Source organism: Molothrus aeneus, chromosome 1 (assembly GCF_037042795.1).
Source record: "Molothrus aeneus isolate 106 chromosome 1, BPBGC_Maene_1.0, whole genome shotgun sequence".
Classification (NCBI taxonomy): Eukaryota; Metazoa; Chordata; class Aves; order Passeriformes; family Icteridae; genus Molothrus; species Molothrus aeneus.
The window spans coordinates 10,577,871-10,597,568 of NC_089646.1; the positions used below are offsets into that span (position 1 = coordinate 10,577,871).

At 39.6% G+C, this 19,698-nt stretch overlaps 1 protein-coding gene across 4 annotated transcripts in view; it reads right to left on the bottom strand.

Annotated features, from left to right (window-relative positions):
* Positions 1 to 19,698, bottom strand: part of DIP2C (disco interacting protein 2 homolog C) — a 309,262-nt gene that overhangs the window by 52,863 nt on the left and 236,701 nt on the right. For all 4 annotated transcript variants that reach the window (XM_066551280.1, XM_066551271.1, XM_066551265.1 and 1 more), the window contains 9 exons: positions 18,357 to 18,496; positions 16,694 to 16,830; positions 14,324 to 14,532; positions 13,395 to 13,509; positions 8,837 to 9,038; positions 6,718 to 6,827; positions 5,829 to 5,909; positions 1,980 to 2,103; positions 253 to 374 (listed from right to left, as the gene is read on the bottom strand). In XM_066551280.1, the coding sequence (XP_066407377.1) occupies positions 253 to 374; positions 1,980 to 2,103; positions 5,829 to 5,909; positions 6,718 to 6,827; positions 8,837 to 9,038; positions 13,395 to 13,509; positions 14,324 to 14,532; positions 16,694 to 16,830; positions 18,357 to 18,496 (1,240 nt within the window). The remainder of the gene's footprint in view (positions 1 to 252; positions 375 to 1,979; positions 2,104 to 5,828; positions 5,910 to 6,717; positions 6,828 to 8,836; positions 9,039 to 13,394; positions 13,510 to 14,323; positions 14,533 to 16,693; positions 16,831 to 18,356; positions 18,497 to 19,698) is intronic.

Below are 19,698 nucleotides of genomic sequence, written 5' to 3' on the forward strand. Positions count from 1 at the left end.
ATATATTTATATATTTATATAAAATATAAAGAGGCATTTTAAATATATTTATTGAAAGGAGTCACACAACTGGGGCAAAATGTGACAGCTCAAGTGAGCAGGCTGTGTATTGCCAAGCAGCGTTGATTTTGCACTGAAGACGGAGTCCTGGAAGGAATACAACTCTTCAACCCAACCACCCCTCACTCAGCTGCTGCTCCTAAAGACACAAATCTTTCACCAGACACACCCATTTCCTCTCCTCATGCTCACCTCCACGATCATCTTGACGGTGGGCAGTGTGGTGGCGATGTTCTGGGGGTGCGGCGGCCGCACCGTGATGGGCACGCAGCCCGCGTACAGGCACCCGTAAAACGCCGCGATCAGGTCTATGCCTGCACGAGAACAAAGCAGAGAGCCCCCCCTGAAAATCAAACTGCTTCATCACAGACTCCTGTGTCAGCATAAATAATACTTGGAACTGGACCCAGAAGCTTAAATGAGTGGCTAAGCCCTTTAACAGATTTCTTTTTCAGCCCCTTGTCAGTGTTTGTTCAGCTTCAGTGGTTGCTCTCAACTGCACCGTTCTGAGCATGAAAAACCACAGGTGACACACAAAACTGCAGCCAGACAGCAACACCCAGGAGAACACCAGTTTGTTGTTCAAAAAGTAACCTGTTGAAAAGACTGATTTCTACAGATTAATTATATTCCTAAATGTACATTTATTAGAGTGTACAAGAAGAGGGATGTCCCAGCAAAAGGAATAGGTAGGATGATGTTTGGTCCTCTCAGCTGTAGAAAGAACATCTGGAGGTTCCATAAAATACTGTCCTTCTCTTGCCATTTTTAACTTCACATACTTATCTACCTGAAATTTTACAGTAAAAAAGGGAGTAATGATTTTGAAATCCTGCTTCTAACATAAAATTTGGTGCTGTGCCGTATAAATATTGACTGCAGGAGATGGACAATGGACAGCACCCTTCAGGCTACCTAAGGAGGCTGAACAGTTCAAAGATCCCTTGAACACTGCTGTCTGTCACCTCCCTGGTGCTGTAAACAGCCTATGATAAGATGACAGTAGAGGCTGGTTTATTCTTTCAGTGGAAAAGGATCTGCAGTACTGGTAGGTTATTGTTCCTTCAATAAAATGCTTCATCCGTGGGAAGTGAAATACAGGAAACAAACATTTAAGTTTAAAGTATTCGTCTTCTTTTGTAGAAAAGGTTTTCCCATATTAACCATTGTGAAACTGCTCCTATAACTACATAGATATAACCAGTGTCTTGCAGTCCTTGCAAACCAAATATCACATTATAGACCTTAAATCAGACTGTTTATTTCACTAACACACAAGAAATGTTAAAGATAAAAGAGTAGCACTAGATCAGAAATAATTTCAAGCAAATGTCAAATGTGTTACCAGTTAACAAAAACTTAAAAGCCTTGATGCCAAAGGATGAAAATCAAAACCATGCCAGCTATCTAGATTAAGAGTCTATAGAGAAAATTGTAATGACAATCTTGTATTTCTTGATCATTTGCTACTTATCAATGAAATATCTACTCTAAAAAACCCCATGTATTACTTTGCGGTTATTGTTGCTTGATCATCATGAAATGCAGCACTTCCAAGAGGGAATTGAACAGGTGAATCTAAGAACACTTATCAGATGGAACTGCATGCTCATAAAATAGTCTGTATCCAGCAAATTAAAAAAAAAAGGCAATAATTACATTTGATTGCTTGTAAGAGACAGGTTTTATAAACACAAGTTAGTCTTAATCTGAACCCAAAGAAATAAAATCTGTGTGCATGGATAAAGAGAGATTCTTTTGACTAGATTTGACTAAATTCAAAGGAATGTGCACAAGGCAAACATCTTGTGTTTGACAATTCCCATGGTGCACACGGTAACAGCCCTGCTGCAGCACCATTCAGAAGGACCTTGATGAACTTCCAGGAGTCCCAAGGTGCTGCCACAGCAATTCTTTACCTGGTGGGTAAACCAGAGCCACATGATCTCCATCCTGTAAATGTCCCCTCTCCATCAGCATGACAGCTATCTTCTCAGCTCGTTTATGCAGCTGGACACATGTCAGTGAGTTGGCTATTGTTCCCTGCATGGGAAGAAAGAGAAATGTCACAGGACATAATGTGATGGGCTGAAAAATCTATTTTCTTCACCTTAGAAGTTGTGGGATGAGGGGCAGCCACAATATGCCATGCAATGAACTTTAATTATGGAAACCTTCAGCCTTAGGTCAAACAGTAGTTGGAAGAAGAAAATTTTTCTAAAGCAGAGGAATGTTCTCTGTTCCTTTCCCTGTGCCTTCTGCCCTCAACAGTGCTTCTGCCCCCACGAAGGCAGTACAGCATTGTGCTGATATCCTGTACTTCCCTTGCTGCACTGGCAGCATTCCTGCTGCAGCCAGGGAAGTGCCTTCATGGTCTCTGTAGCAAACTGGAGCATCTGTGGAGAGCAATTCTGAAAATTGCATTTGTTGTCTGCAAGCTGGAGTGGAGCCAAACGGCCCAGCAGAAATACTTTAAAGACAAAAGACACAGGAGAAAACAATACTTTGTGATGGAAAAAAAATTACTCTGGAACAAAAGATAAGCACTTATATTGCATATAAATGAAAGAGAGAAGAAAGGCCATTTGTTAAATTTGAATAACTCTGGTCAGCATGAGCTTGGCATTTTTGAAGCATTTCAAACAGTGCAAACCCAAAATCATCAAACAGTCACAGTGTTTTAAATTGAAATGAGTGTTACACTTCTTGCACTTCCTAAATATAGATATATGTGTGCATATATGCACACATACCAGTACACATTTAGAAAAATATATACATCTGTATAACAGTAAAAATTCAGTACTACTGCAGGCAGCCACCTCAGAAGACTAAAAACAAATGTACAGGACAGACTGGCTGCACCCAGAGCTGGTCAGGCCAGGTCTGGGCTGGGAGAAAGGGACAGGGCAGTATGGGAAGGGCTGCATCTTGGCTTGTGTTCTTGTTCTGTGGAAAAAGAGGAGCTCAGTCTCCAGCACAGCTGTGACACACCTGGCACCTATCACAAGCACTAAGTTCACTTGAAAAAAAGTGCTTCTGAAAAAAATGGGGAGGAAAAGGTAAGAATATGTAAGAATATGTAAATACATATATTCTAAAGAAGAACACATCAACACACACTAAAATAGAACAGTGCATCAAAAATGCAATGTAATACAATAAATAAGTATTGCATCACTATCCTTCTTGAGAGAAAGCAAGAAGGTCTACTGTTTCAAGGAAATGTTCTTTACACTCTATTTTAACAAGGCAAGGAATAAAAAGTATTTGTTCTGGGGTGGTTTCTATCCACCACCCCACACACACTGCAGTGTTTGCTCCTCAGAGAGGAGGGAGCAGTTGGCAAAGGACAAGCACTGCAAGCAGTGCCACGTTACCAGGATCACCTGGCATTCACAGACTTCTTCACAGACTGCCAGCAAAGAGCACAGCCCAACTGGAAATACAATGGACAAAGCCAGGGCTCAGCATTCCTCTCCATCATCCTCAGCAACCACATTTACTGAATTGCACTTCAGACAGTTTTAATCAGTCTTCTGATCAATGTGGAGATCATTTCACTAAGAAGGCTTCCTCTAAAGGCATATGCAACTCCATGGATGCTGGACCAGAGATGACTTCCATCTGTCCAGCCCTGAGTATGCCAAAGCAATGTGAGGGCTGGCTGTCCTGCCACTGCAGACCTGTCAGGAATTCTCCATTGCACCTGTACTTAAAGTCTCCACTTCTTCTTTCAAGAAATTGCCTGTTTCCATGGTAATGAGAAGAAGGACCCTTTGTATCCCCACGCACACCAGAAGCATTGGTCCTACCAGCAGATAGGGAATTGCTGTAAATCAAGTGAATTTGTGCAAAGCTTGTTTACATTTAAGACTTCTGGCACTTGCTGCCTGTGAGCCAGTGGGAAGTCACTGTTTATATGAAGTGTAGGAGAATCCTGTTGTTGGACAAGAATCACTTGCAAGCATCAGGCAACTACTCCCTTTGGGCCTTTAATGAGCTATCCTAAAATGTAAAGGTGTTGCAATCCTTCATGACACACATTAAAAACAATGTACTGCACTAATTTTGAAATATTTCAAATTCTCAGAGCTTGGGTTACAGGAAAACACTAATCTCAGTGGACTTCCATTAGTCATCCACTGCAGGATGCCTGAATGTGTTAGAACAAAGTGTACAGACAATGTCCAAAGAAGAGAAAATAGGAAAAGTTACAAATCAGAACTAAAATTCAAGATGAGCAATAAAATTTGCCTAGGGCAAACCCCCCAAATCTGTCATCCTTTTCCAAAAAATATTAATTCTCTCTAAAAAGCATTACATCTCAATCAAATTTCATATGATGAGATACTCTTCACTGAGAGTAACAGAGAAACTGTATTTTAAAATCCAACTACTCTTCACTTCTATGGAACAGGAATTTGTTTTGTCAATCCTTGTTTTGCACATTGTGTCCTTACTTCCTTTCCCTGTTTGAACCCTTCTGCCAGCATGGGAAGTTTGGCTTTATTTAAAACTCAAAAGCAACAGCCTTGTGTGGAAGAGATGGGATAGCACACATCAACTCTTTCTCACAGCATCTTTGCTCCTAATTACAGGACACAGCAATGCAGTACTTGCATGGTGTAATACTGAACGTATAAACAGCATTGCCTCTCAAAATTTCTACTTTGCCATAAAAAATACATTATTACTTCACTATTTATCTGTCAGGTTTCACATATTCACAATTATGAGCTATTAATCTGAATTTCTAAAAAAATGTATTTAATTACTTACTGGTAGCTTCAAACTGAACTTTGTACCAGCACTGTAAAATGGAGGAGGACATTCTGTAAATACTGTAAGTGGTGATTTCACAGATGTCCACAAATTACTGGAGGTTTAGGAACCCATTCAAGCTGCATAAAGACCACCTAGGCTGAGACAACACCAGCTACCACTCCAGGGGAACAGCACTTTTCCAGGCCTCCCCTCTCCTGAAGGCCCTCACACACTTTGTGTGCTCCCCAGATCTGACAGATATGTGTAGATGTACTGTGATGGAATGAAATCAGACCTTCATTCTCTCTGTGGTCTTGAGAATTACTGGTTTGTCATCTGTAATCATTCAGGAAGTAAAGAAGTTACACTACAGAAAGCAAGGAAGTTTTACCCTTAGCAAAGCCAAGTTTTGTACCCATCACATTCATTAACTCATTTTTAGTAAGCAGTGAAATGCTGTGCCAGGCTGGCACCCCATGTAGGTTATGCTGAGAGATTTTTTAGTCATCCTCTGTAGACTTGATTGTATTCTGGACATACATTTTCTTCTCTTCACCTCCTTTCCTCATTCTCACACCTCTCCCAGATGGTCCAATCTCACAAACAACAGCCATTTTTATATTTAGGGAAAATGCTTTGGTTTTGCCAAGCCTGTGCTTTTCAAATTGGAAATCAGGATGGTGAGCAGTATTAAACATTGTTAATCACACAGGGACAGATCTGAAACAGATTCAACAGCATTGAAACAGATCTGCAGTGTCAGCTCACACACAACATGTATGTGGTGGAAAAAGGAATGGGAAATGTGTAAGGCACACTGATACAAAAGCAATCTGTATCTTGACAACTGACAATGATGATTCTCTTGTCTTTTCTGCCTCAGTGAATATTAAATATAACAGCTGAGTATTAGTGGAAATAGGAAGAGAAAGGTCCCATGCAGGTGCTGCTGAAATCCCAGAGTGCCTTTGCCAGTGGCAGAGCATGGCTGAGACCCTTACCCTGCAGTTGAGCAGGGTGTAGAGCACGTGGTCAGGGGTGGTCTGAGCTCTCCACTGCAACACTTCTGACAGGAACAGGAACTGCAATAAAGCAGAGTGACAGTCACAACACCAACCAACTTCTTGGCTTTAAAATCCAGGTCCCAGTACCCAGAAACACTAAACAGGAGTTAATTCTCTTGTTGTCACACATTTATAGGAAGGTGCTTTTGCATGGTAGCAGCCACCTCTCTGGAAGTGAAGGCACTGCTGGGATTATGATTTATTACTGCATATACTTCCAAAGCAATAAAAGTTCTTACTGATCCCTCTGAATTTAAGCACTATTTAATTCTTTAGCTTCTTCTCTTTTTCTTACTTAAATACATAAGGACTTATACAGCTTAGAATTTACTAATTTAATTATTCACATAAACCCCCAAAAGAGCTGAATTTCAACTTAATTTTCTGGGATTAAAATCACAACAAATAAGGTCAGGACCTTATATGTTAACAAAATTCTCTGGATTCTACTTGAGCTGGTAAAAATTATGTAATAGAGGGTTATTTCTGGTAGAAGCCCCGTGAACACTTTCCACCACATTTTTTCTGCTGTCCCATGCAAATGTATTTCAAAAAATCCATAAAAATTAAATACAGTGACTTCTCATCATGTCTATTTAATATTTATCTGTAAAGAAGCCATATTAAATTTATGCATTAATTAAAAAGAAGGCATCAACAAATGTAGTGGTAATAATAATAATAGTAATAACAATAATCATCATAATCCATCATATCTCTGAACTGCTAAGTGTCCTGATGTCAACTACACGATGTTAATTATACATATGGATGAAGTTAACGATATGGTGTTAAATACAAGCTGCAACAGAAAGGTTTAGCTTACCTTTCTGGCCTGGTCATTATCTTCTATCTGCCCCAAATCTCTACCACTGGCCTGTGCAATTCTTTTTCCAGAGACCAAGTTCCCCACCATCACAGAGGCAGGGCCAATTTCTAGAATAAAGCAGAAATACACCAAGCACAATAAAAATACTTTGCCTGTGGATGAAAATTCATGTGATTTCTTTTGCATTACATTATGTTTTCCTCGCTGCCATCCACAAAACCAAAATTTGAGCACACCTCTGTTGACACAAACTTTGGTTAGGAACCAGAAGTGGTTGGAAAATACACAGGACTGGATTCATCCTCTCAAAACAGCTCTAATTTATCATGGGCTCTCCACAATCAGAGACATATCTTGTCTGCCTTGATAGGATGAATCTGGAAAATTTAGTTCTGACTGTAGGCATATCCATGCAAGTGCCTCAGTCCAGAGTGACAACATTCCTATTTCCCTCTTCTGTTGCCTGGGCTAAGTTGCTTCTGCATTAGGACTTCTGTAATGCTACAGACACAAAGTGACAGGGATTAGGAAGGCAGATGGTGCCTATGATAAACTACATGCAAGCCCTCTAGAATAAGATTGAGAGTGAAGTAACTTCAGAAGAAAAGAAGATGTGGTGGCTGACACTCCTCCACGAGGTGGATTTCACTGATGTTTTGTTGCTGCCATTAGGGGACAATACATGTCTCACACATACCATTTAAGCTCATGTTGGCATTTGTTTTCTTGCTTCTGCAGCATAGATTACTGATCAACTGCAATTTATACCAGGCTCTGTTTCTAGCCTATGACGTCCAAGTGATTGTTTCTGGTATAAGTAACCAGATAATGTACAATCTAAAGCACCTACAGACTACTCTGCTTTAAAATTATAAAAGCAATATCCTCTGGGTATGTCACAACAACACAAAATGGGAGAATGTGATACTCTCAGTTTTGTTTCTGTGCTCCTGGCATTAAATATTATTATTACTATAGTAATATTTAATGTACACATAACATATCTGTAATGATCTCCATTGATTCTAGTTCAGCAATTACTTTGTGATGCAGCAACAAGGAAATACCAAAGCAGTAAAAGGCCTCATTGCTTTCATTAAGTTTGTGCAAGTCACTGTTGACCTCTGACACTTTCAGTATCCACAAACCAAGATTATGGTTTTGATTCTGAAACATTTGTTCAAAGGTTTTTAAAAAAGATGATGGCTTAGGCAAACTTGCACTGAATTCATGAGGGATAGTCTCCATATTCAAGATCCAGAGAGCAAACCCACTTCTAATTCCAAGGTATTTTTCAAAGTGGAAAATAACCAACACTTAGTCCAATGTAGCTGAATCCAAGGCTTAAGCCTGAGGCTACACATCCAGAACTCCTAGAAATTAATCTGAGTACTAAAACCTGCAATTGGATTCAAAGGCAAAACTTTGTTAGAATTTACTTATACAATGGACACAAATAACCAGTGACTGAATTACAGCAGGCTACAAGGGCTTTCTTGGTCTCCTGAGATAGTCCCTTGCTGCACCATTTGATCCAATATTCTTCATGAAGAGGCAGAACTTCTGAAGTACCATCTTAAAACTAGTTAGGGTTTTTCCTCTAATAACCTGCTGTAAGAGTAATACAGAATCTCCCCACCCAGGTGGGGAATTAAACCACTCATTCTTTCCTTTAATTTATTCATGACAAGTTTTGAAGTATTTGCTCTTCCAACACTGTTATTTAGTGACAACAGTCCTCTTCTTCTCTGTTTCTAGTTTATAAACCCAGCCTTCAAAATAATCCAAGATTTTATCTTTCTCTGGTTTGGTCTCCATCCTCATTAAACATAACTGAGGAGGAATTTATGAAGACCTCCAGGTGTGGTCTCAGCAGCACCTTGTAGAGTGATAAAAATGTCATCTTTATCGAATTGGCATTTTTCCTTGCACTCTCTGTGAAGGTGCTTCTAGCTCCTGGCAACACCAATGATGTCCTTGACACACACAGAATATTGAAGAGGAAAGCTGATGAAGCTGATTCTCACCTGTATCAGCAATTACTTGATTTTGCTCCCTTACAGTACCACAAGCACACAGCACAAAATCACAGTCCCTTGGCCTCCACTGCTCTTACCTGGTTGTTTTTGCCTTGGTTTGGGCAGGTTTGTTACGCAGGTGTGGGGACACATCAGCACGTTACAAGGATGCAGAGATCCTTCCAGGAAGAGCTGCTTGGTTTCTGACAGGTGAATCCCTCCCAGGGGTGTCTTGGGAAGTGTGTTTGCTGGGACAAGTGCTAGGCAGTAGACTCCCACTTGATGAATGCTGTCAATTGCCTAAAAAAACACACAGGAAGTAAATTTTAATGAAAGGATAATTTTTCATCACTCTAATAAGCATGTGTTGCTCTGAATTACTGCACAAACCAGCCCTAATAATTAACTGGCAATGGAAAGATACTTCAGCTATGTCAGTGATAAGGAGGTTCTTTTCATTGGGAACAGGTGGACAGAAATGTTGTTACGCTCATTCCAGCAGATAAAAAAGCAACCAAAAACGTGGTGATAAATGCCCACAAACCTATTAGGAAAAGCTACCTTTTTATCCCTCTTAAGCACACATTAGTAGCAGATATCCTGGAGATTTTTTACAAAGATGGGCTGTCAGACCACATGAAATTGCTTTTAAGCTGTGCACTTCTCAGAGCTAAAGTTCAAAGGATTCCTATCAACTCAATATCCAGTCCATCCTTCTGAGCAGGGCAAAATTTCAAATAACTCCTCTAACTAATGATGTGTGCAGCTTGTGAATCTTTTAGTTTTTTTTTAAGGCAATAACTGTTTCATTCCCTGATCACAGTGTAAAAGATTTTCAGGCAGGAATGGAAAATATATAAGGGAAAACTATGAAACTATTCACTTGGAAAAAAATTGGTTGGACAAAAACCTGAAGAAGAAGCATCTTTGAATCGTATAGCAACCATGTTCACTGCCTGATATGTTAATTATACTGCATCACTTACAAGAAAACTGTAGCATATAGTATCTATGTAATTTATTGAGCTAAACATGAATATCCATGCTCATAGATTATAATTCCCCACAGATTTAAAGGATTTCTTTTCCTTATAATGGTAACAAAACCTGCAGCAAGTGGGTTAGAAAGCCAACTTCATTGTGTTATAACACCAACTTCAGGCATTTACGCAAACTGAGAAACAAATTACAAATAGCATCTCTAATGAGTAGTCAAATGTTCAAAAATATAATTTACTTAACTTTCTTTTTCATTTTAAACTGTGAGAAAAGTGAATTGATATGTGTACTGCCTTGAAGATACAATCTATACTCTGAGAATTAGATAATCACTTACAGTTGTGTATGTACTAAAGTGTAGATCCATAAATTACTGATTACTCCTACAGATTAAACAATGCTTCACTTTTGGCTTCTGTTTGCTTCATTTTTTATTTATGTGATTGCAAAATCTCATAAGAAAGAATAATAAAATGGTGAGTCATTTAAAAATATTGGAATTTTAGCAGTAGTAGCTCTCACAGCAGAATTGGAAGCCCTTGATGCTGGTCTACAGACACCACCCAAAAGATCAGCAATAGTGAAATATTTATGGCAGGCAACACACAAGGTCTCATGTTTCTGGCAGAAACCATCATAATCTACTAATCATAATGTTATTTGTAGGTTCTGAAAAGCAGTGATATATCATGGGATCCTCACCTGACATCAGCTCGAAGGAAAACCATCCCAGGGCAAGTAACCATTTTTACTCAAAGATCAAACTCTGTGGCTCCAACAGGTGGTGAATGGAAAGCAATACCCAGCTGTGGTAGGATAAGGAGTGTATGCAGTGATTCCCCAGAAACTTCTGAACTGTCTCTGAGAGATACATCTGCTACACAATCTCACATAAATATTGTGGGTCATTCAAATCTGTCACCTTTCACACCTTTGAGTTGGGCACATTTCTGAAGCAGGAGATCACTTTGTCACAAGGATGACAACTGATGAATTGAGCCTTAAAATTTTGAAGGAGAAGAGTACCAGTCAATTTTAATACTGCTGGCATTTATGGCTCTTGATGAGATAGATGGCTTGGTTTTTGAAATGACTCTGTCCAGCCAGAATCAAACAGTATCTGAAATCTCTGTTCCTCTCTTTCATTGTGAAAATGGACAAGATATGCCCAAACTTGTAGAGAGTCCAGACTGCTGTGTTGTTTGGGCTGAGAAAACATCTCATTTTGACACAATTCTCTGGGTAAACACTCTCCAGTGCTGCAGTAGATCTCCTGGCTTTCCCTAGTCCTGTCACTGCTAAAACTGACATCCAGTCTGCCACACAGGGACCACAGCCCTGCCTGAAGGGTCAGATCAGTCTGCAGCAGATGAGCATCTAGGATCTCTCTGACTGAACTGCTGGGTGATCTGGGATCTTCACCCTTCTACTCTCAAGAAACTCCATCCCTGCTGGGTGATCTGGGATCTTCACCCTTCTACTCTCAAGAAACTCCATCCCCAGCCTGACCACTCCCTCCCAGCCATCTCTCTGCTAAAGGCCACAGATGCAGTCCAGCATAGTCCCACAAGTTTAGCAGCTCTACCATCCTTCAGCTCCCTGCCAAGGGGCAGGATGGGTCAGGAGAGTCAGAAAATGTGCAAATCACTGGAAAAACTGGTTCTGCAAATTGAGACAGCTCAACTGCAGGGAGGAGACAGCAAGGCACAGCAGCAGCAGGCAGTGCAGGGCAGGGCTGGCACAGGGCAGCACTCACAGAGTGTCAGACAACTCACAAATAGCATTAAAATCAAGTAGCAATTTGCTAGAGTTTGTTACCATGGACTTTACTGAGAGCCATGACACAGGCTGTACTATTGCTATGCTGTGCCTCACTGCAGATGATTCAGATACAGCTGGTTACCACTTCCTGACATCTGTCATTAAAACTCTGATTGGGAAGAGGCACAAAACATCCCACATGTTCCTGGCTTCTGTCCTTCATCTCTGCTCTCAGCTGTGGTGGAAACAGAAACTTCTTGTTCACATAGCGGTGCATGCCAGAGTTGCAGGCTTCACACGTGGGTGATGAAAGCAGCCACACATGTGTGTGCTTTGATACATGGCCTGCTATTCTCAGACACTGCTAGGACTTGATCAGACTCAGAATAACAGGGCTGACTCTTGGCAGGAGTGTTGGGACACAGGATTCCTGCAGCTTTCAGTGCAGAACTCTACTGGCTATGATTGTGTAAGACATTGGTTCTGTAAAAGTCACAAAGATGCTTTGCTGACAAAAGAGGACAAGTGTTAAGTTCAGAGTTTCAACCCCTTTAGGAGCCTCCTACTTGACAAAAGTGTGGGCAATCCAAAGCCTCTTCTTCTACAATAGCTGCCCTAGGTGCTATTAGGTGTTTCAAAGGCTTTTGGGTGACAGCAAGCTAGAGGTTCTATCTTTTCTTGGTAATAATTTAGATCTACTGTGAATAGGAGGTGCCTCTACACTGTATGAAATGTAGCTGTCTTTTGAATCAAGAGAGCAGATGAGCCTGTCTTGAGATGGGTGAAAGCTTATTTGTTCAGTTTCTTGAAGAACACAGTAGATAGAGTCCTTTTCTTATTCAATAAAATGCAATGATGAATAAAAACAAACATCTCTGAATTGTGTGAGATCTTTTTCTTTAGCTCTAAGGTAAAGCAAAAAATATGCCTGCAATATATTTATTGAGAAGAGTCCTTGCAGAAGGACAGGAAGGAAGGTAGGAAAGGGAGGTAGAAGTAACTGGAGACCAACTGTAGACAGAGCTGAGAGCACTTCACAAGGTGGCAACAAACAGACTTAATCTGACCACATCTCCATTAAATCAGTTGCTTTTGAGTCTGAATTGGATTAACCACAGAGATGGAAGATGACCCTATTTAAAGTATCTAACATTTTTGTGTGTGGGCATTAGAGTTGAAAAAAACCCCTGAGTTGCCAGACTGCTGGAAGGGGATTCTTTGGAAGAGGTATCCTTCTAAGAAGATAACCTCGCTGTAGATACCTGGATCTGAGCTAATCAATCTAATCAATCACTAATCAATCACTTTCCTTCATTTCACTGGAGGGAAATTAGGATTTTTAGGCCGAGTTTCATTCAGTTTATTTTAGCTATCAACATGGTACACTGGAAACACATAATTCTCTCTCACCTGTCAGAGAAAATAAATCTGGGTGAGGCCAATTCTGTACCATGCTTATAACTGTGAGCAGTTAAGAGACTCTGGTAGCTCTGACAGCTTTTTGACAGCTTATAAGAGTATATCATTCATTCATTCATTCATTCATTCATTCATTCATTCATTCATTCATTCATTCATTCCCCTTTTGAAATAAAGAATGACTATATCCTTATAAACCAAATGCTACTCTCTCATTGCTATTATTTACTTCAATTCATTCCTGTTTTCTTATAGCATTTTGATTGGGAAAAGGATCACTCTCTGGGTGTGTGCAGCCCAGATAGGAACTGTCACTCAAAAGAATCTCATTTTGTGCTCATTAAGAGCAAGTGCAACTGAAGGTGGATTCACAATTACTCAAAGACAAATATCAGTTACCTTAGGAGTCTGAAAGATCAATAAAATGGATATAAAGTAAGAAAAAAATAGCTTCCAAACATACATATAGAGCATTACCTGGAGAACTCGACTCATCCACTGAAAACTGTCTTCTTCTGTGGAGTCTGGCCTTTGCTCAGCAACAATAACTATCCTTTCATCATGCAGCACACTCACAGAAAACACTGCTATTCTATAGGAGGAGAGAGGAGTATTTAGTGCCAGGACAGAGGGAAAAACCTGTCTTCTGCATTAACCTTCTATAACTCTGATTTCTTTCCTTCTTAGTTAGACTCCTGGTGTATCAATTATTAACATATTTATGGGAAATAAGCTACAAGAACAGTTTTAGATAAGTTCTGGAGTTGAAACAGCAGGCTTTGTTCTACAGTCATGTATATACAAGCAGAATGTCAGAGCAGGATTGAGAAGTGAACATTCTTGGAAGAAGAAAAGCACTACATTTGGGTCACACCAAGGTTGTTGCTAAGATGTTATATAACAGCCAGCATAAGCACCTTCCTTGGCCCCATCTCAGAAGATGGTAATTGCAACACCATTTTGTGAGAGCTCTGACATGTGATGGAGTGTGAGCACGCGCTATTGCACGAGGCTCTTCAGAAGTTTTGGATGTCTCCTGCTCAGCTTCAGCACATGAGGAAGGTCACACAAAGAACCACTTTCACATTCAAAAATTTCAGTGTAAGGCTTATTGGAAATGTTCAGTGCACACAGAAAGGCTCCTGTCGAGCCAACGCCCTCAGAATTAACCAGCTGTTCAACTGGAAATTTCAGTAACCACAGTTTCAAGACCTTGATATCCAAACATTGCCTCAACATTGCCTTGGGCTTCCCTCAGCTGTCTCCTGGTTCAGGCAATATGAACAGAACTGAAGGGAAACTACAATGCACATCAGGCATTGCTTTCTGAAAGCATCTGGATAATTTACACTTCATCTAAGCCAAATAAAGATTTCTACATAATATAAAGAAAGAAAGGATCAAACCTCCCCCTGTAGACAAATTTCATGGGTTCCACAGCCAGTGCTGTTGCTACAATGTCATCAGCATTATGTCTTCTTCCACTGACAACCATCAAACCATCCATTTTGCCAATAACAAAGACCAGTCCACCTGGTCCTATAAAGCCTAGAAGTCCAGTCCTTATAAAAGGATATTCAGTGATAGGGCCACCAGAACTGGTCATAGGAAACACCTGCAAAACAGAAACAGTCTTCAGTTCTATACACAGAGATCAGGCTGCAAAGTATTTCAGGCTATTCTGAAACAAAGTAAATAGGTCACTGGTGATGCTCTTTATCCTTCACTGATCATAAAGGGAGTGTCAGGTAACTCCTACACTGGTATGTACCTGAGTCCCAGCAAATTCAATCCCACTCTGATTACAATATACATTTTCTGTAACTGTGAGCCTGTAAATAATTTATGACCTTAAAAAAAAAAATACAAATCAACGTCAACTGTATTAAATAAAACCCCATGCTGAGCAGACTGCCAACCTGAGGTGCTGTGTATAGGTTAACTGAGAGCTTAACTCAGGAACATCTCAGTAGAGGTTTTCTTCAGTATCTCATGCCCATTTCCAGCACAGTGTAAGAAATAGGCAGGCTAGAAGTGAAGCTATTTTAAGGTACAGCACATTAACCATTCTTTCAGCTGACCACATTTTTATTTAAGGTCAATTAAGTTCTCAGAATACTAGTGATAATGTCTTCTGTAGCACATCAGGGAGTGAAAATACAACCCTACAGAGCACCTCTCTAAATGTCTCAACACCATACATGACTTCCACAGACAGATTCCTATGGCTTTTTCTACCCTAATTAGCACAGTGTTATCCTTTTGGCATGTGAGCTACTCTGAGCTGCATTCTGACACAACCACACTTTCCTGCAGTCATTTCTTTAAACTTAAATAGTCTAAAGGCAAAAAGACAATGGCAAGTAGAAGACCATGCCTATATAGTGTTCTTGAAGGCTCATCTAAAAAGAAAGGTCAAATTCTGCTGCCAGATGCCCATGGGTGACTCTTATTGAACAGATTTAATGCTTATACATCCTTGGCCATAATTCATTGCAGGAACACAAAACTCTTTGACACTCTAATACCTGCAACAGGAATTAAGCAGTAAAACAGAACAGAGATCCACTTTGAGAGAACACTTAAAATCATGCTTAACTTCAAAATAGAGTGGTCCTGCTCAGTCAATGGCAGTTTATTTGCTTAGCATTAGGAATTAAGTCTAAATCAGTCTAAATATGGTGTTAAACTGCTGACATTATGAATTATGAATGATATCACAATTACAGCAAGTACTACAAAATGAACAGAAGTACCTTTCTACCCTGAAGTATGTAAAATCCAGGATTATCACCCACACTGGGTATTGCCAATTGTATTTGCAGCATAAAAATCAGCTGTCAACAATTTTCAGATCACAATAGCATAGGATGATTCCTGACTTCAACAGTAGGATGTAGAATCATATCTACTTGTCTCCGTTGATTATATAATGTGCAGTGTTTACAACATTCAACTCTGCATTTTGCAGGAGATATTAGTCACATTAGTCTATTAAAAGTGGTAATAACAGAGAGTTTTTTAAGGGAAACCTAAATGTATTAGTATTAATTTCTGCCACAAATATTAAACAAGAAAGAATTCTATCTTAAAAATAGGGGTTTTTTCACTTTTTCTCTAATTTCTGAAGCCTTACACACGGTCTTCAGCAGAAGTTAATGATAACAAGTGAGCAGGTACTACAGAGCTATCAATACAGCTGTGTGCACTGAGTCAGAAAACATATCCCTAAAAGCCAAAAGGCTTTCACCTAATGCAATTCAAACAAAAGCAGATGGGGACTAATCAGGAAAAGGTTTCTCTGCTCTTCAGATACATCCCTTGAAGACTACATCTGTCAGGATTCTGTATAAATAGAAACCTTAATGCTGGAAGTGCTGTGGAAATGTTGAAAAGTGCTTTCCAGAGATACCAAGCAGCTTTCTTACTGTTTGCAATAATCAAATTCTGCACACAGATTTATACAATATTACCTTTTGAACTTGGTCTTTCTCATTCCTTTCCTTCTGATTTTTTTCAGCTCCCAGTATCTTATTTGAACATTGAAGTAAAAGCTCTTCAGAGCCCAAACTAAACTTACATAAAGATCTACTATTGCACTTAATGAAATGGGCTTCAGTGCAGATTATCTGGCTAGAATGTAGGTCCCAAGCCACAAGAATTGATTAATATTGCTATTCTTATACTGTTAATAGCAGTACTTCATGTCAAATATTACCTTGAATCAGAAAAAGTTCAAAAGGAAGGATTTTATATAGCACTTTTTGTCAACTTACCTCAAAGGTATTTTTGGTCATGCCCGAGAGCCCATAATATGATGTACCTGTTGCAATAGCACATACACAAAGCTCTCCTATTTCATCTGTTTTACAGAGCTGAGGAATTCCATCTGGCTTCACTGAACACATTATAGCTAGAAGGAGAAGAAAGGAATTTTAAAAATATTATAAAGTGAACCACAGTATAATATAAGTGCTGTGAGAAAGACATCATGGTGGAGATGACATAAACAAATGAATTACATGTAGAACTAATGTCTAACAATCAGTTTCTTGAACATTATGGTGTTCAACATAATCAAGTGGTTTTATTTATATCAAGAATGCAAGGATCTTTATGTAAACTCAGTCTTTACATTGATAACAATACCTATTTATCTTGCTCTCTGAAACTGCAGTTCATCTGTAATATTGCTGTGAAATGTGATTGTGTTCCCAGCTTTGCATAGTGAAAAGCAGATCTGCCTCAGTCAGTGCAAAATGAAATACCCTAATAGAGCCCTTGATAATTACTATACAGCCAGGGAGGCAGAAAACCAGGAAATCCACCTCTCAGAAAGTAGCAAGTAACACCATATGAAAGACCAAGATATTCCAGCAGACCAATAGGGCTGTTTTACTGAGAATCTATCAGAGCTCAGACTCCCTCTGTCTGGTGTTACAGGCCTGCAGAGACAGCAGGAGCTAAACAGGAGGGATTAGAAAGCACAGGTCTGAGAAAGAAGCACTATTTTTTGTCAACCACTTGAACAACAATCAGGGATGCTGCTTCAGCTATCATCTCTGGAGTTGGAGTACAGCATTGGTAGATTTTGTAATTGCAAAGAGGATATGATGATCAGGGAACTAGAAAGGAATCAACACATCTTTTAAGGGTACAAAATCTTTCACTCAGAGGATAAACAGGAGCACGCACTGTCATTAAATTTATCAGAACATAATATGAAGTGCAAGATGGCACATCTATTATAATATCTTGTATGATAATTATTAAACAACAACCAATTGTATCTTCCTTTATTTTAAGTTGTTCAACTGAAATTTTGGAAGATGCATCATTATGTTTTATTGCTTTGGTCCGTAACAAGCATTCTCTTACCAAAAATACAGTATTAACCTTTTCTAGTACCCAGAGCATCTTATTTAAAATGTAGCTGCCTTATGAAAAGTGTTACCTTCCTCTTCAGAAGCACTGGTTTCAGTTTAAATTTATCAACATGAACTTTTCAGTCATACCTCCTCTATTTAGTAGCTGGATAATAGCACAAGACCTTTGGAAAAATATTCTGCAAGCTTTCAGATAGCAATTTTATTGATCCTTAGCACAGGCTATGAAAATTTTCCCTACTGAAACCTTTTTTCCTGGTTGGACTTATGGATATTTATAGCCACAGTACTTTAACTTCCTTATTTTCTCTACCAACACTTCACAGCTTAGGAACAGATGTGGTGGCAGGTTACTTAATACATGCTGCTAATGCAAGCACAGATAGACTGAGGTAAATGCAGACAAACATTTGTTTTGGGATTTTCCAAACCATGAAGTTTTGTAAGGTAATGCTTTTGGACTAAAATGTTTTCAAGGACAAAGTACGCTCAGCTGCAACTTTCTACTGCCACTTATATTAATAGATCAGAAGTTTCAAAGGAAGTTCCTCACCTCCTGGCATCACTAAGCCAACATCCTGGACAGTCAGGACAGAGAGCTTTTCTTCAGAGTCCACTCGAATCACGCCGTAGGTGAGCCCGTGCATGGACAGGACCCCTCTCCCCGGCGGCTGGTTGCTGTCATCTGTGGGCCTGCGAGCACGGGTTAGAGCATCAGTGCATCATCAGGCAGGTGCAAAGCTTTCCTTGTGCTCAATGCACTGCTATTGCAAATACTCCTCTGTTTCAAGGGTTTAAAATTCCTCCTTTCTGCCTCCCCTGTTAGGCCCAGTAAAATCCTGTTTTTCAGTCATTTCTGAGTAATTGCATCTTTCATTCAGTACCCACCCACATATATGGGGCTGCTGAGATGCAAGTAATCCCTTCACACTTACCCAAAACAGCCTGTATTTGATTTTCAGAAAAATTTATAAAGATTGCCTTACCACCCAAGTAAAGAGCTGTTACCTAATTTTTAATATACTGAAAGATGATGCAGACAATATGGAAGGAAACTGCACAACAAATATTTGGAACTGATCAGTAAATAACTTGATAAATTCTATGTTATCTATTTTGAGGCAACATAGCATAGATTTACTGTCAAGTATCTGTGGAAGACACAAGGACTTCACCATCTTCATTTTAGTGCATTTAATTGAATCCTTCCTATTCTAATTTACCACAAGAAAATTAAAACAAATTATGCCTTCATCAGTCATGGTCAAAATGTGGATGCAGCCTCTTGGTAACGCCTCAGTTTGCTTGGATTCATTGCTGGAAAATTCCACAGCATCAGCACAAGATGCTGTCAGCTTGTTTCAGTATAAAACCACCTGCTGCACCAGTGGATACAATTATACCTATGGAGAGTGTGCCTTGAGTAAATGAGTGTTGATGTATGCAAGTTACCAAGGCAGGGGAATGTGTCAGAGCTTTTCATGTCTGGAAGGACTCTTGCACTGTCCTGCATTTTAAATTGCAAAACTGGAAGGTGACATGGTGCTGATCTGAGTTCAGATTATGCATCCATGAAGAGCAGATTCCAGCTCTTTTCAGGATGGATAAAATAGCCAATATTTAGCTCACAATTGTGTGTTTTTCCCAAATACTCCATCACAACACAACTATTTTTTTAACAGATAATGTCCTTTGATGTGACATTTCTCCTCTATTGTGCTTGAAATACTAGATGGGCCTCAGCCAGTCCTGCTCATGTAAGCCTTGCCCTGATGGGCTCTATAAATTTCAATTAATAGGTTTTACGAGCCATATTTCTCGAGTGACATTGTCAACAAAGAAGGATGTGAGCGTGCTTGAAATTGCATTAGAGCATAACAAATGGCACTAGTAAA